Source organism: Arabidopsis lyrata (genome assembly GCF_000004255.2).
Source record: "Arabidopsis lyrata subsp. lyrata unplaced genomic scaffold ARALYscaffold_3, whole genome shotgun sequence".
Classification (NCBI taxonomy): domain Eukaryota; kingdom Viridiplantae; phylum Streptophyta; class Magnoliopsida; order Brassicales; family Brassicaceae; genus Arabidopsis; species Arabidopsis lyrata.
The window spans coordinates 21,708,514-21,726,576 of record NW_003302553.1 but is presented as its reverse complement, the minus strand read 5'-3'; the positions used below and the strand labels follow the sequence as shown (position 1 = coordinate 21,726,576).

Sequence of the window (18,063 nt, the reverse complement as noted above, 5' to 3'; positions counted from 1 at the left end):
TTTTTTTTTTTTTTTTTTTTTTTGAAAACGATCACTGTGTATTACCTATTTAACTTTAATTATACATTAGTATTATTTTTGGTTTACTTATTATGTGACATGTTGTAATTATACGATCGAAAAGAAGTTAAGGCTATGCAAAAATATTGGTAGTACCCGTTTCAATTTTCTTAAAGAAATCTACATACATACATATAGATATCGAAACGATTACAAAATAAACAAAATATTTGTCAGTCGCAAACAAACCATAATTCTAGTTTACATGTTTGTATCGAGATAAGTAACCAACGGTGCACAAATCTAACGAAACAAGTAGAACAAATGTGATTAGTGAGTCTTGAAAAAGCAGCAAAACAAAGACTACAAAATATAGGGATTTTGCCAAAATATTTTATATGAATAAAGATTATCACAATTTATGTGACAAAAAAAAAACATCTTTGCATTAGACCTGTGACAACTTACAATTTCGTTTTTTTTTATATAGTTTCTGTCGCACTGAGGTAACAAAATTTAATGTCACAAACGATTAGTTTTTTTTCACAAATTCTGTGAATTTTGTAACAGTTTATCCCGTCATAAAAGTTGTCTATATATTTGTCAACTAGTTTCCTTCTAAAATTAAATGGAACAAATAAGGTATCCAATTTAGTAACCAAGTTATTTTTACAATTTCTAGCTATGTAGTATTCGTTGAAATTAAATTTTAAGCAAATTTCGACAATATTCAAGTTACATTTGCTTCTTGATATACCTCTTGTCAAGCTTCCGCTTTTGAAGGGTTGTTGATTGCTATGTTTACTAAGGGCGAAGAAGGATGATCTTTTATCAGGAGACTCTGAAGGAATCCGATCATCTGTGCATGTAAAGCAATGTCATTATTTCAGGGAATATTAATAATCAACATACATAGTTGTGCTAACTGATGATATGGTCGTATAGATGTAAAGAATACCAAAGAGATGGCGATGCATAGAATGCTGAATCCAGGGAAATAGAATGGTGCTTTTTCGGAGAGAAACAACGCTATTATCAAACAAAAAATTAATTATTTGTTAAAGGAAAGGAAAATTCTCTTTCTCAATAATGACTAATAACTAATGAACTTGATGAATGGTGTTTTACTAATGGATAATGATTAATGAATGTTATTCATTAGTCATTTAGTTTTACTGTGTTTACTTACCCGTCAATGGACTATATACAAATGGAGCCACAACTTGAGCAAAAGCCCTTACCCCGGATATACATCCTTGGACCTTCCCCTGGATAACGAGGTGAAAATAAAAAATAAAGACATCAATATCGTGTTTAAATTAAAGGTGTGTTGGCACAAATGTTGAAAAATGAATCTATAGTAGTTAATCTTGTTCTTATTTAACATGTTAATTGATAAACAAAATAGAATACATATATTAAAAGCCCTACAATTTAATTGTTAAGCTTTGTGGATTTCCAATTCAAAAGCAAGCCAAGAGTGGATTGGTCATATCTTTTTTATATTACTCTACTAGTATTCTCTTACTTCAAATGTGAGATTTCTAATACAAAAACTCAGATTCAATGTCTTTATAGGCCTTTTAACAAAAAAAAAAAAAACGAAAACTCATTATATGATCAATTTGATGTCTTATCGATCATATCAAGTCCATATTGGTTAACTCATACCAATTTTGGGTTAGATCAAATTCGGTTCAGGTTGAGCTAGCGTATGTGTTAAACTCTTCTACTATCTTAAGTCTGGTGAGCTTCAAACTCAAAATTGTATTAAACAAGGTGAATGAGTGAATGAAAAAAAAAACAAGGGGAATGACTCATATCATTTATACATTACTCTAAATTCCTTATTATATTTCTTATAAAAGTACTTTGAAAACGTTAAACCAATGAAAAGTTGGAAGAAGAAAATAACTTTTACGGTTTTACCTGTTCACCGGATCCAACTTGTCTTGAGGCAATACCACAAACCTATAATTAAATTCAAGATATTTTTAAACAATACTAAGTACAAGGCTCCATTACTAAGGACCATGATGAGGTAAAATCTTACCGATGGCATCACAAACATGGCTCCGGGCACAAGCAAGGTCATGGCATAAGGAACCTATATTGTTCAACCAAAACAAACAATCCTATTAAATTTGTAATCTTTTACAGGTTTAATTACTCTCGAACTCTCTTGGATCAAAGATCCCGATTTAGAAGGAAATTTAAACCAAAGTCAACTCAATAATTCTTGAAACTATTAAGAGTTCTCAGCAAACTTACCCATGGTGACCAAGCAACACTGAGACAAGCCGCCTGCACGACAAGCACATAAACAAATTTCTTAGCTCTACAAAGTATATACCATGATTAACGACACCGATTTATTGAGAAAGTTATAGATTAATTGGAGAAATATGAAGATTAAAACAAACTAAAATGTTTACGTTGAAGAATTCCATAAGAAGCCCTGTTGATAACACCTTACGTTCTCCAATGGCAGAAACCAATATTGGCAGTATAAACAGCTGAGAATATAAATTTAGCAACAAGAAACAATGATCAATATTTTGGTAACTATGGATGTTATTACATACATTTTACAATATTTACCTGGGAGATGGAGCCAATGATGGTAACCAACAGAAATAGCTCAGCAAAGTCATTTTTGTTGAACTCAAAACGGGCTTTCAAAAAATACTGTTTTATTAAAAATAGTTTTTGTTTTATTAAATAGATTTTTGAAGTAAAATAAAGAATTTAAAAGTGTGGTGATGAGAAAAACCATGAGAGCAGACCCCCTTCCACTTTCCGAGAAGGTAGCAAAAAATGTAACAACCAATGCTTGAATGAGTATGGTGCTGTGTTATAAAAACCATTTCAACCATTTCGATCGCTCCGGGTCATGTATATGTATATAAATGAAACGTACCTTTTTTTAGTTTTGTTAAAAATTAATGAAACGCACCTATTCAATATCAAGCTGACCATATCTTTCAAAGACGAATACTTAGTGTTGAAGACATGTGTCTTAGTTGGTGTGTCTCTTAGTACCGGCTCTGCTAATAACATCTTCAGATCTTCACCATCATGAACCTCTTGATGACTTCTACCATCACCACTATCGTCTTCATCATCATCTTGTAACCTCTCTTTTAGGAAAACTCTCATATACACCAGGCCAATGAATAATGATATAGCTGCAACCTAATGTATTGCAGTTTTCTTATATATACATGAGTTAAAGGTATGAGCAAAATAAATCTTTAAATAAAGAAACAAATATTGTAAACAAATCATTTTTCTCAAAGTTTTGGTGAATTTTCAAGTGACAACCCTTTTTTTGGACAAGAAAAAATCAATATATTAAGTTATAAAAAACATATTTTAATTAGGAAAATGATTGCATAATATTTTGAGTTTGTCTCTTAATTTCATGATTTTTTGTTAGCATGTATAATGATACGATACCTGAAAAGTCGAAGCTATGGATAAAAAACGAGCTGAGAGTGATGCACAAACTCCGGAAATTGAGCTGACACCTGCTAAAATTCCGAACATTGATATTCTTTTTGTGCCATGAACATTTTTAGCCTGAAAATATAATCAAACGAATTGATCTCATTTAAATGTTCCATAATTTTTTTAAAACAACAAAATATCTATAATATAATCAAGGTGAAAAGACAACACAATTTACCACATAAGCATTAGCGAGACAGTCAATGGTGCCTTGGCAGACCATATCGAATAGAGTCTTGATTATATAAAATGCATAAAAGAAATTGGTATCCCTTCTGTACCCTAATATTGCTGCAAATTTAACAACATTTTAGCACAAAAGATAATATGATGAATATGAAGTAGTAATGACCATAACATGTAGTTTAGTGGTTTATAATAGTCGTGGTTTGGTCCTTGCGATCAACACTTCATCCACCTTCTCTGAGCTACATGGTGTTCTTTCGGACATTCGTATCTCCTCTCTATCTTTTTCAAGTTTCAGTTGTATTTCTATTCCTAGAGCGGCTAATGTTGTGGCTGACTCTCTAGCTAAACTTGCTCTCTCAGCGTTCGCTGTTGACTTTGCTTAAGTTCTAATGAAAAAGTTTGGTGCACAAAAAAAAAAAAGTGTATGTTCTTTTGTTGAGATTTTGTGTATTTTTAGTATGTTTAGAATCAGAGACATCTTTTGAGTCATTTCCTTTCAAGTGCTATTACTAGAAAGAGCGAAACTGGAATGAAAACGTGCAAAGATACATGATGACATCTAGTGTGACCGATCAGGAAGACTTGTCTCAGCAACTTTGCCTATGACCGTTCTAAATGAGTGTCGACCTAATTTTTTCTATTTTGATATGGTTTGTCCCATGTCAATCTTTATCCAACTTTATGGGTCATAGAATTGATTTTGATAAGCTCTTCTTCTATATTTTCTTCTAAACCTAAAGTTGGCAAACTTTATGGACAATATCTTGAACTTAGAAGTGGATGTTTGTTTATTGCATCTTTTTCATTTGTTGATTCATTTTCGAGAAGATATATAAATCATCTTACTAACTTTGACAACAAAATCCAGTGCCATGCTCAACGTTGTGGCAGAAAGGCATTTGCCTAAGGTAACCAAAATTTGAAAACTTAAAAAGCCACTTTCTTTTAATAAACCTTATTATGAGTTTCATTAGTTTAATAAATATGTTTGAGTTATTTGTTTAGTAAAAACCCGGAAGAACGACCTTTTTCCACCCTAACTATTTGCCAGCGGCCTTTTCAGCCAAACTCCGATCCTTTCTCTTTTTCAAGGCGAACCAAAACATAATTCAAATTGCAAACCTGACCTTTACGAAGATTAGCCGATTTCAACATATCTCTAAACGGTGTTACTTAGACATTAAGGATTGCTGAGTCTGCAGAGTGTGGAATTAAAGGATATTGAACATCCTTATGATTGGGGGGGATTTATGCTCCTATGAAGAACCAATTTTAAACTTTGATCAATTTAGAAATATGTTGAAATCGGCTAATTTCATAAAGATCAGATTTGCAATTTGAATTTTTTTTTGGTTCAGGTCGAGAAAGAGAGAGGATCGGAGTTTGGGTTGAAAAAAATCGCTGGCAAATAGTTTGTACTGAAAAACGATGTTGCCCCATTAAAAGCCCATATCCTTATAATTGCTATTATTACACATTGTGTGCTTTACAATTTCTATGTTTTTGGTTTTTATTAATACTATTTTGAATGTTCTGAAAAATTATTATTATTATTATTATTTTAATTGAAAGGACCACATTTTTAAACTTCGGTTTGCCTGAGCACGGCACTGACTTAATCATGTATTCCATAAGTTTAATTTTATAAATAGTAGTTCCAATTAATAACAATAGGATAATAGCAACAAGAAAGCTCCCAAAATATATATGTATATATATAGCAAAATGTCTACGCCAAACGAAAGAGACATGCAAACAGAACTACAGAAGTGATCATACTTCTAAATTGGCACTATGCTCATAAATATAGATGCATAATCAAGGCATCTTTCGTTTTATTGGTACACTTTATACTCATGACTACTTTTTGAAACATTATCTCAACAATTATTGGTATATATATATAACTATTGACTTTCCATGTATTTTTTAATTCTATCAGAAATATACAACTTATAATAAGTTCTTTAGCTAATAAAATGGTAAAAAAATTAATAACAAATATTGTTGATGATATAATAACTAAAGCGGGAAAAGGAACCTGGAGGAAGAATAGAGAGGCACATTGGAAGAGTGAGCAATGCTTTGATTCCATATCTGTCGGATAGATTTCCAATCACTGGCATCATTATCATTGTCCCAAGTCCTACCGTCTAGTTTTTTTTTTTTTTTTACCATTTTCACCATCAGAAAAAAAAAAGTTTACATTAATTAGTTTAATTTTCGTAAGATTATTTTATTAGAAAATTCAGTCAATTTCTAAATTTATATAGAAATTGATAAAACACTACTTGAAACTAAAACGCCAATTAGAAAACTGAATATATTTCAGGACTATCCTAGCCAAAAATTTAAACGCATGCTACAAAGTTTTGAAAATATTTATTTATAAACAAACTTTGTCACAATTTCTGATGATTTTTTATTTTGATCGCAAATTTTTATTTTGATTTAGTTCTTGGGCACAACATACATATATCATGTATCAAAAAGCTTAACTGCATGATGTCATCAATTACTGATAACCTCAAACTATAATTAGTTTGGTATAGTCACTATCAAATTATCTTCAATTTAATTTACTGCAAATCAAATGTAATAATTAACATTCGGGTTGACGTTGAATATTTCTTGAGAATTGTTTTCATCCTAATGAAATAATTCCCGTAGACTATAGAATTCACATTCATATTTTCGAATTTTAATTTCCTTTATTAATGAAACAACTAGAATCGATTAATTCATTGTTATATGTTATCAATTTTGAAGACATTGAAGATTGTTTGGAAGCATTTGTTATGATCAAAAGATTAAAGAGTCATCAACCCCCAAAGAAAAGAGATAAGTTATTAAAGAGTAAAAACAACAACAGTAACGCCAATATGCATGGATATATATCTAAGTAGAGGTGGTTACCACTTGTTGTACTCCGGTGAGATAGACGGCGAGAGAACATGAATCATTTAGGCCGGAGCAAACCGCGGCGACGGTGACGTCAGTCATCACTGGCCTAAGCAAGTATTCGGCGAATCCCGACAAGAAAACCGTCATCAGTATATGTCTCAGCTCTCCAACTCTAAATTCCTCCATCTCTCTCCTCTCCTAAACTTAACTTCAAATTCTGAACTATACATGATTGTCTCGCAGATTAATGTATATCTTATACTAATATCCACATGCGAATATCCATACATTAAAAAAATATATTCATATATGAAATTTTGTGAAACCATATAATAAAGCGTGATATAACATTTATAATTAGGCTGTCAGTAACACCTCGGTGGATGCATGGTCTTTTTCATTTTAAAATGCAATTGTAAATTATTTAATCGATAAAACACGATAAATGTTATTGGCAAATCGAATCAGAATCAGTCATTGCTCTTTATGGGAATTGGATATTTGTAAACAAAGAGAGAGAGAGAGAGAGAGAGAGAGAGAGTAAGTGATACCCCCACCGGCTCCCCTCTGCCTCACGGGTTTACTCAATGGTCATAAGTGGAAAGTATATTATTATAAGATTAAAGTGGTTTCTGATTAGAAAAATAAACTAAAAATAAATTAAAAATAAAACAATAATTTTTAATAAAAAATCTGAAAAACGTTTTTCATTTGAAAATCTATATATCAAACTCCATTATATAAAAGTTTTAAACTATATATGAATATTATTTTTCATTGATATTAGTTAATAAGGTTAATATAAATATAATTAATATTTTTAGTAAATAAAATTTTATAATCACTACAAAAAAAGATCATTTTACATCATTTATTTTCAATATTTGTATTACTTATAATTGATGTAAAAGAATTTTACATCACTTAAATAATTGATTTATATATTATTGATGCAAATAATTTACATCATTTTATTAAAAACTGATGCAATTATACATAATATTTGCATCGCTTGTCATAACTGATGTTTATTTTGAATCGGTTACAAAAAATGATGTTAATGTTTACATCATTTTGTGCAAGTGATGTTAGTGTTTGTAACAGTTATTATAACTGATGTCAATATTTTCATCACTTATAAATAATTGATACTAAAACTAGTATCACTTTTCATAACTGATGTTACTAATTATATCATTTATGATAAACGATTTACTAAATACATCATTTATAATAATTGATTTAAATCATTACATCATTTTAACAAAATTGATGTTATATTTATGTCGATTTTCATAAATGATTGTAGTTATAGTATCATTTATAAAAATCGATGAGAATATTATTTTTTTATAATTGATAAAATCATGTATTGAAATGATTTCACATCGTTTATAAAGTGACACAAATTAAAATACTAACAACGTGTTTTAACATATATTTTTTTAATCCAGAAAAAATAATTAATTAAAAACAAAAATAAAAGAAATTTAATTAATAATAAAAAAAAACTGAAAAACAAATTACATAATCAATCCATCGTGCAAATGCATAAATATAAATAAACTAAAAGTAGATAAAACGTTTTGCTAAATAAATTTTGATCATAACTAGCATTTATAACTCTTAAGCGCTTAAACGTTTATCCACTGGCACCATTATCCTTTTCCTGGAAAATAAATCATTCAATGTATTAATTTATTATATAAATATCTGGTATATATGAAATTGATATGTAAATATCATTTACCTGAGGATTAGGCGGATTTGGAATGTTTACAAATGGTGGATTTGGTATGTTCGCAAAAGCCGCTGCAAAATTTATAGCCCATGCACTTGCCTGAATATTTAGTTTAAAACATTAGTATTATATATAGAATTATAATAATGTAATTTAAATTACAAATTATTATTATATTTTATTACCTGTTCACGAGTTGAAGTACCAAGTATTTGTGGGAAGAACTTAGACATTCCATTAACTTGATCACCTAATGCCTTCACTTGTGCCTTCAGCTGGACGACCAATTCAGAATTTTCTGTCTCTTGTCTTCTAGGTGCACTTGAATGTTTCACTAATCTTGAAGGTGTGGGCCCACGACCAACACAACGTACTCGTCCTGGACGCTCTGGACCGAACACCTGACTATATTCATCATCCAAGCTAGCTGTAATATTGTTTGTGACTTGCGGATTTTGACTCAACAACGTCGTAAGTGCTTCTTAAAAAAAAGTAGAGAATGATAAATATTTCATCCAATAGATTTTCATAGTGACTGAATAACGCATCTCAAAATTTTATTTAGAGATCACTTCCAAAAACTATTGACCAAAATTCATAGTAACTTTAATAAAACTAACCGCGCGTATTTTTGCCTCATCACATACAAAGCTTCCATCCTGTTTCTTGCGAGTCTCAATGAAAAACTCAGCTCGACATGGCGTTTTTCCAATCTTGGTTTTCTGCGTTAAACAATATACAAAATCAATAATATACTAGGATTATATATATCATACCTATGTAACTCACAATTTCGTCTCTTTTTCTTGAAAAACTCTTCCTTCCACATAAGTGAGGCATGATATTATTTTTCTGGTTCTTTGTATTCCGCTCTTGCATTTTCTGAAAGCTCATATGTTAAAAAGAAATTAATTGCATTTGATATAGCATGCTTCCTATAAATATCCAACGAATAAACTATACCTTCCACTTTTCGGTGAATCTCATGTGAACCAAATGAGACCATTGATCTTCAGGAATTTTGTCGGGTCGATTCTGCAACGTTTCGTTCAGATTACTTTTTTTGTAATCGTTCCAAACACGTTGTTTGACATCCTTGCATCTGCTACCTAATGCACCCATCACATATTCTTTTCTCATCATCGGATCATCAAACCTGAATTTGGACTGAAATGATATAAAATGAAACGAGTCATCAGACCTAAATATAATCTTAAAACATCCCATGGTTTAAAAAATTTATAGATAGATGTTACCTGAATTACTTCCCATGCTCTTGTTTTTATATGAGGACTAACCAACCTCCAATCGGTGTAGTTGATGGGTAGCAAATGGACATCATTGCTTAATTGCCCCAACCATGATCCAAGTAAACCTCCAGAATCACCAATTGGCTGACCGGTATCTTCATCGAAATGCACAATTACTTGGTGGTTTTGCATTTTCCAGACATCTTTAGATGTCATCATTTTGCCTTCTATGTTTCCATCGACATCTTGTTGATAATTACCACATATATATCAAACCAAAATCGAATTAGTAAATAAAATCAAATTAACATATATGCTAAAGCAGATTAGTTATAAAGAAGTGCAAATTTGACTAAATATATCAAAAGCCAAAGCAGATTATTAGTATTACCTATCACTTCAATTTTCCATTTGAAGCTTATACATTCTGGAGCAAGTGCGGGAGGATTATTGTAATTTGTTTCCAAATGTGGTAAATCATCTGGTGCTTGTGTTTCTGAATCCGTAAACTCCATGATCCTAATCAAGGAAAAAAAAATTGTTAGCAATACATATTTCTGTTACAAAGAAAGAAATATGATCCTAGATTTTCAGCTTTTTTCTATGCTTCCTATGATTCTATTCTACAGAAAAAGGAATTCTTAGTTTGATGACAAAAATATGAGGCAACGATCAAATATAATCATATGATAAAAAAAAATATAAAATAATTCATCGAGACAAAAGAAAAAAAAATGTAAGCCACGTTAAGCCACTTTCATGGAATCTCACGTTAAGCCACTTTCATGGAATCTCACGAAATCAAAACATAGGATTTTAGATTCTAACGAATTAGCTTCGAGAATTTTGGAGATGAATCATTAGCAGAAACAAAAAAGAATGATCGAGCCACGAAGATTAAAAACGACAAGGAAAAAAAAACGTGTGGTTATAGCTAAACCAGACTGTAAGCAAAAACCTAAAAGGAGATGATTAAATAAATCATGGTTTGTTCAAAATCCAGAATTTAAGTTAAAGAAGAAACATTTTAATCATATAAAAATCAAATCACAAAAGAATGAATCGATGGTGACTATTTACCTGATTGATAAAAGAAGACGACACACAAACACCGTCACAGCCGCCGGAGCTGCAAACGGAAATCGTCAGTTCTGCCGCTAACATTTCACAAAGTTTACAGACAGATTTCAATAACATGACAGTTTACACGGTTATATTCACAAATTTAAAAGAAATTTGGACTGATCTAGTCAAAAAGAAACTTTGATTGATCTACGCCAACTATATATGTTCTAATGGCAATACTTATATGATCAAGAAATAAGTATGTTTAGATGATGAGAATGCAAATAGTTTACTGAAAATTGTACTAAGATTATACTACTTGAACAGACAACCTAAATAGAGGAAAAAAAACTCACTTTGTGTTGATAAACCTTCTGTTCAATGTGAATGGTGATCTCTGGGAGACTGGATTAAGCTCTGTGACGGTTCCTCCCAAGAGAATATTTAGAAGCCCTAAATCCAACAATTTATTAGTGATCTATTTATATAAAATATTATTACTTATTAAATTGGAAAATTAATTCCCGCTGAAATAAAATGTTAAGCGGGTCTTACCAAACAAAAAACTAAGCAGGATCTGAAAATTTTAGATTTTTTTTTCACTAAAAATGACCCGTATCAATATCTTATTGCAACAACTTATATTGATTTGTCCTATGATATTGTATGATTAATAATTTATAAATTTTAGTGAGTGCTTACCATGAAATAAGTTGGCCTAAATCGAAAACATCACGTACGTTTGTATCTTCTCGATCTTTTGTAGTGTATCTCTCAACCAGCTCCAACCTAGACCTCGATTGGTGGCTGCGGCAACTTCTTCTTGTGCTTCCACAGAAGCCTCCGTCTCTGCACTAGCTTCCTCCTCCGGAGTCTTGCCGCTGGTCACTGGTGGCACCAAAGAGTCAAACTTGTCTGACCCTATCTGATCAATCTTTGCCTTCTGTACCATATGAAGCTTTTAGAATCATTCCAAAGAATCAAATTCTTCACAGTATCTCTACTTACAAATCAGTCAAATTCTTGAGATTGCTTAAAGGACTTGTTCCGGCCACTGATGTTGTTTGAAGAGCTTAACCTGTTCTTGAAGGCATGCACCGTTGGAACGACTCCTTCATCACGGACCTTTGAAAGATTTTCACTTAAAAAGTCTATGAAAAGAAAAAACAAACACAATATGTCAGTGAATAGAAAACCAGGTTACAAGGACACACAAGAAGCTTAAAATCATACCTTGGATCGTTAGAACATAGTAAACGGTGGCACAAAGCTGTAAATCCAGCTCTTGTCTATCTATTGCACCATTGTGCTTCATTTCTAAAAGCACTTCCAAGACTATGATTTTAGAAAAAGAAAACCAGCACCCAACACATATTCGAACATGGTAAACATATGTCTAGGAAGTAACGGAAATTCCAGGAATAGATTCACCATCAAACTGTTCTGAATCATTTTGATCACCCATGTCATATACGTCTCTAGGTTGAATATGAACTGCATAATTCCATTCTTCTTTGCAAGGATCAGCTACATAATACACCATCTTTGCCTGAGACGCCAATATGTATGGTTCATCCTCTGCATTATCTCCAGTATGTAACAAACGTGAAAAATTCACCATATGATGATCATATGCATCCATTTTGTATCCTCGTTCCGTACGAGTATCAACCCACTTGCACTTGAATAATACAACTTTGAAAACCTCATAGTAGTTTAACTCTATAACTTCAACCAAATTTCCATAGTAAGCTACAGTTCCTGTTATTGGGTTAGGGTCTCGAGAACTAGCATAACTCATAGTCTCAGCAGCTACATAAACGCCACTATTTTGGGTTTTCAGGTCAGCATCTCTTTCTATTGTTCGGAACTTGAAACCATTAACATTGTAAGCAGTATACTTCACAACTTTTTCAGATGGACCCAACGCTAAGCATCGTAAATCATCAGTTATCCCATCTAACTCGTTTACCTCTACTTTCTGTTTGATCCATTTTGCAAAATTAAGATGCATTTCTCGGTCAATGTCATTAGCACGACTCCTCTTGCTCTGTTGAGATGGTTTACTCCACAGCTCACTTTTATACTTCCTAAATAAACAAATATCATAACTTCTATATTAGAGAATTTTAATCAACCATAATTAAATTATTTATTTTTGAATAACAGAAACGTACTCTCGTAAGGGATCAAGTAGTTGACAATTGACCAATATATGTCGATGTGCTTGTTGCCTCTCTACATGATTAAGAGTATAAACCTGACCCGCTCCAACAAATCTTCCAAGGTTTGGAAAAATAAATGGAAGTTCTGAATTTGGTCTTATACTGGTCTGAGCTAGAGGTCGATCATCAACGCGGCCATAACGATTAAATCGTGTCTCTATATCATTCAGATACATTGAGCAAAACGTTACACACTCATCAGCTAAATACTGCTCGCATATAGAACCTTCAGGCTTGGCACGATTCCGAACATATGATTTGAAGTGTCCTAGAGCCCTGTAGATAAGTGAATTAAGTAAGTTTCTAGTTATGTGTATATATAAACATAGAATGTTAAAAAAAAAACACCTCTCAATCGGATACATCCAACGAAATGGAACTGGTCCACCGAGTTTTGCCTCTTCTGTAAGATGTACTACTAAATGTACCATCACAGTGAAAAATGATGGAGGAAAAAGCATCTCCATATGACATAAAGTCAGAACAATGCGGTCTTGTAATTTGTCAAGCTCATCGGTATCGAGGACCTTTACCGATATATCTCAAAAAAATTGACAAAGCTCGACAACGGCTGAGGTCACATCTGTTGGCAGTAGATTTTTAATTGCGACTGACAATAAATCTCTCATTATCACGTGACAATCGTGGCTTTTCAAGCCTGATAGCTTTCGACTTTTAACATCAACACAACTTGATAAATTAGAAGCATAACCGTCTGGGAGTTTTACATTTTTAAGACACTTAAATGTGTAGACTAGATTGTCAAACACATTCTTCTCTATGTGCATGACATCCAAATTATGCCGCAACATAATAAATTCCCAGTAAGACAACTCAAAAAATATACTTCTTTTCTTCCACTGCTGAGTGGTACTTGAAGTTCCACTTCCTGAAGCACCACTTCGATCTCTTTTTCTTCCAACTCCAACTAAACCATGGTTTTTACCAAGAGTCACATTAACTTGTTCTAGTTGGTGAATAACTGTAGAACCTGACAATGTGGCCGGTGGAGATCTAGCTTCTATCTTTCCATCAAAATTATTTTTATCATGACGATAGACATGCTCTTGAGGAAGAAAACGGCGATGGCCCATAAAACAATTTTTTTTCCCATGGCGTAAACGTTCTCCGTTGCCTTCAAAATTGCAGCTTGGACAAGCCAAGTTCGTATACGTATTCCAGCCTGACAAATTTCCAAGACCGGGAAAATCACTAACTGTCCACATGATGGCTGCACGCATGTCAAATGTTTGCTTTGTGGAAGCATCTAGCGTTTTAATCCCATCAGACCACAATTCCTTCAACTCTTTAATAAGCGGCTGCAAGTAGACATCAATATCATTACCAGGCATATGCTTTCCAGGGATAACCATAGAGAGGATCATTGATGTTTGCTTCATTGCCATCCATGGTGGAAAATTATAAGGAAATAGTATCACTGGCCATATGCTATAACTACTACTCATGGTACCAAATGGGTTAAAACCGTTAGTCGCCAAACCTAATCTGACATTTCTTGGATCAGATGCAAATTCGGGATATTTTTTATCAAATTCCTTCCAAGCCCTTCCGTCTCTTGGATGTCGAAGCTTTCCATCATTGTTACTAGAAGTTGCATGCCATTTCATATGGGTAGCAGTTTTTGATGACATGAATAAACGTTGCAGTCGGGGCTTTAGAGGAAAATAACGCAAAACCTTTACAGGAGTTTTACTCTTTTTGTTCTCTGATCCAGATTCTGTACTCTTTACTGAAATATTTTCTTTCCAACGAGAAGCTTCACAAACTTTGCAGATTTCTCTTTCTGCATCTGCCTCCCAAAATAACATGCAATCATTTGGACATGCATGAATTGACTCATAACTCAATCCTAATTTGCGAATAACTTTTTTCATGTCACTAAATGAATCTGGCAATTTGGCATGTGTAAATGCTTCTTTCAGCAAATCAAGTACCATAGATATCCCCTTGTCGCTAATCCCACACATACATTTGATATGGTACAACTTCAATATAAAGGACAACTTCGTGAACTTAGTGCATCCTGTATATAGCTCTTGATTATAATCAGCAAGCAACTCATCAAAACCTTCTCCTTTTTCACAACTTCCACTTGCAGTTGATGGTCTATCAGTGTCCATCGGGTTCTCAGATGATCCAGCTTCATATCCACCATCATTGTTCGTACTAATATCAGGAAAAAGATCATCCAAGAGAGTCCTAGTTGAATCTAATTCCACCGAAGCAATATCAGAAGGTACTCTTGTATTACCCGTGACACATATATCCTCTCCATGTAGTACCCAATTTGTGTAAGAACTTAAAAAGCCATAACACATTAAATCACCGTCTATATCTTCTCTTGACTTAAGTTTGAGGAGACAACAACGGTTACATGGACATTTCAGTACGTATACCTTTAATTTACCAAATGCAAAATCCAAGAAATTTTTCACCCCCAATATGTAATCTTGAGACAAACGTGGTTTGTTTATCCATGATTTATCCATCGATCAAAACCTAAAAAACAAAAAGATTTGTATAATTTGTAAGCTATGGAAATTCACAAACAAACATTAGAATTTATAAATAAATATATCTACCATGATCATTTGTCTCTATCGCTTACTGTTATTAATTGGAATCTAAAAATAACTGGTGAATATATGAATTATTTTTCAAGATTCTACGAAAAGATGAGTATTGGTCAAAGTTTATTCAAGCTATAAACCTTTCGTAAAACTAGAATCTAGATATTAATTCCCAAAATTTATCTTAAGAAGTGTGCAAACAGTTTATTGGTCACTAGACGTTAATCAAGACGTCAATCACGACGCGTCTAATTAAGATAAAATAGCACGAAGGTGCTATAAACGTACGTCATATGTATAAAATAGCACAAAGATATAAACGTATGTTGATCTAGACGTAGTTGACGTCAAAGCTATAAACGTACGTTGATCTAGACGTAGTGGTCATTATAATTATAACTATATATGTAACATGATGATGATAAAATAGCACAAATCAGATTGGTTTTACCTTAGAACATTGTTCAGTAATCATTTTTAAGCTATGGTTATACGTACTTTATAGAATTATATTGTATATTGTATATTTTCAATAAATATAAATTAATCATTTTAAAAAGTGGTTGGATTGACGTCAATCCAATGTGGTCGACCATTAAATGTGTGTGAAACTTTGTCAAGCAATCACCCTGGAGAAGAAAGCTTTATACTCGTTTCCAATTCTATTTGAAAACTATTTTTACGGCTCGAATAAATTTGTATACTAGAAGACAATTAATATAGGGTTAAAAATATCATCGCTATCTAAAGGTGCGTGAAGGGCATATGTACCAATTCTAAATGTTGATCATGGTCTTCATCACTACAGATATGTAATTAAAGTCCTTCTCATGAGAACCAAATAGTCTAATTAAGACAGACAAACCTGAAACCAATTGTTGATGTATGAACCTTTTTATTGTTTCTAGATTTCTTTTGCTAAGTGCAGCTACCTGCAGTTTAACCAAAATTAAAATTGTATCATAATTAATTACAGAGAAATAAACAAGGATGAAGAATAAGATCTAATCCTAGAACAATGATTCATCACATATTTTACAAAACTTACGTGTAACGATCGTGACTTCTAAAAACCTGTATGTGTCTAAAATCCATATAAAAGTAAGAGATATATATACAGCTAGCTAGGTTGCTTCTCGATCAAATTTGTAGCCAAAATTTAGGTGTGATGATTATCTAGATCTGAAATATATTTTCCTTCAAAAAAAAAAAAATCACGTTGCCTTTTTTGATTTTTTTGATAATGTTTTTGATATATTTAGTTTAACATCAGTTTTTATTGATATAAATTTTGTATCATTTAAAAAGTGATCTTAACAAAAATTAATAAATACATCAATTATCTAAATGATGTAAATTAATATTTACTATCAGTTTTTAAAAAGTGATACGAAATAATAACTTTTAAATCAGTTTTATATAACTGATGCCAAACTAATTAATTATAACATCACTTAGTATAATTGATGCTAAAACACATCATTTATAAATAAATGATCCAAAATAATATCATTTAGTGAAGTGATACAATTTAAGTGATTTAATATGATCTTTTTTTTGTAGTGAATATATATTAGAAAATAAATATGAGATGAATAATTTGATATTTTGTTAATATTTTGATATTTTGATAAATAATATGTTGTTGTTCTTCATTATTTACAAAATGTCTAATGTAATTAAAATCTATTGATAAAATGATGTGTAATTTTAATGATATTATCTTACAAAATGTCTAGTATAATTAATGGTATGTTTAAAATTTAATATAAATTTTTTATTAAAATATTAATTTTATGTAGATGAGATACTCATAGGATATCACACTAATAGATGTAACACATTGTAGTATGAATTTCTCTAAATAAAACATTAAAAAAATTAATATTATATGATTGAGATACCTTGTGGGTATCTCACAAATGAAGATGCTCTAATACCTACTCAACCTAAGAAAATTTGTCATAACGATGAACATTTCTTTTTATGAGAAAAGTAGCAAATTTTAATTTGTTAGGGTTTTTTTTTTTTTTTTTTTTATCAAATAATCCTAGCTACGCATTCGTTGAAAATGATATATTAAGGAAATCCGTAAAAGATTTAAGATATATACATTAATTTGCTTCATGTGTCATGCTTCCTTTTTTGAAATGTTGTTGATTGCTTTATTCATTGACAGAATGAATATTTCTTATCAGAAGACTCAGAAGGATTCCGATCATCTGTGCATGTTAACCAATGTTAGTCATGCATAATTATTAAACTATATAATTAACAATTAACATAGTTTTGATAAGTGAAATGATCGCAAGTGTGAAGAATACCAATGAGAATGCGACGCATAGAAGGCTGAACTTTAATGTGTTCACGTACTTGTCAATGGACTATATAAAAATGGAGCCACGACTTCAAAAAAAGAAATGACTCTACCCTGAGAATGCATCCTTTGACCTTCCCCTACAATGATATGACAAAAAATATATGTATCATCATTGTCATGATTTAATTAAAGTTTTGTTCGGTTAAATATATTGTTTCTTCATACGAAATCTGGAGAAAAGAAAAAAGAAAAAGAATCTGTCGTCGTA

General features: G+C 31.7%; 3 protein-coding genes across 4 annotated transcripts; all 3 read right to left on the bottom strand.

The window, feature by feature from the left end:
* Positions 1 to 629: 629 nt before the first annotated feature.
* LOC9320094 (hippocampus abundant transcript 1 protein) lies at positions 630 to 6,848 on the bottom strand. Its single transcript, XM_021031467.1, is given in 15 exon segments — positions 630 to 859; positions 959 to 1,029; positions 1,190 to 1,268; positions 1,930 to 1,971; positions 2,054 to 2,107; positions 2,272 to 2,304; positions 2,436 to 2,516; positions 2,602 to 2,688; positions 2,774 to 2,849; positions 2,957 to 3,195; positions 3,460 to 3,582; positions 3,689 to 3,801; positions 5,741 to 5,852; positions 6,616 to 6,794; positions 6,797 to 6,848. Coding segments are annotated over 15 exon segments (1,422 nt in total). The 5' UTR covers positions 6,834 to 6,848; the 3' UTR covers positions 630 to 763.
* Positions 6,849 to 8,125: 1,277 nt separating this feature from the next.
* LOC110229741 lies at positions 8,126 to 11,178 on the bottom strand. Its single transcript, XM_021030538.1, has 9 exons — positions 11,016 to 11,178; positions 9,986 to 10,113; positions 9,601 to 9,839; positions 9,308 to 9,511; positions 9,134 to 9,226; positions 8,961 to 9,066; positions 8,530 to 8,822; positions 8,354 to 8,443; positions 8,126 to 8,272 (listed from the first exon to the last, which is right to left on the bottom strand). Exons 2-9 carry the CDS (start codon positions 10,107 to 10,109, stop codon positions 8,246 to 8,248), a joined length of 1,176 nt encoding a protein of 391 aa, XP_020886197.1. The 5' UTR covers positions 10,110 to 10,113; positions 11,016 to 11,178; the 3' UTR covers positions 8,126 to 8,245.
* Positions 11,039 to 13,171, bottom strand: LOC110229740. 2 transcript variants are annotated; one of them, XM_021030537.1, is made up of 2 exons: positions 11,362 to 13,171; positions 11,039 to 11,112 (listed from the first exon to the last, which is right to left on the bottom strand). In XM_021030537.1, exon 1 carries the CDS (start codon positions 12,671 to 12,673, stop codon positions 12,056 to 12,058), a length of 618 nt encoding a protein of 205 aa, XP_020886196.1. In that variant the 5' UTR covers positions 12,674 to 13,171; the 3' UTR covers positions 11,039 to 11,112; positions 11,362 to 12,055. The 2 variants fall into 2 exon arrangements, with proteins under 2 accessions (XP_020886196.1, XP_020886195.1); XM_021030536.1 differs by lacking the exon at positions 11,039 to 11,112 and having other exon boundaries at positions 11,529 to 11,810; positions 11,893 to 13,171.
* Between the last annotated feature and the right edge of the window lie 4,892 nt (positions 13,172 to 18,063).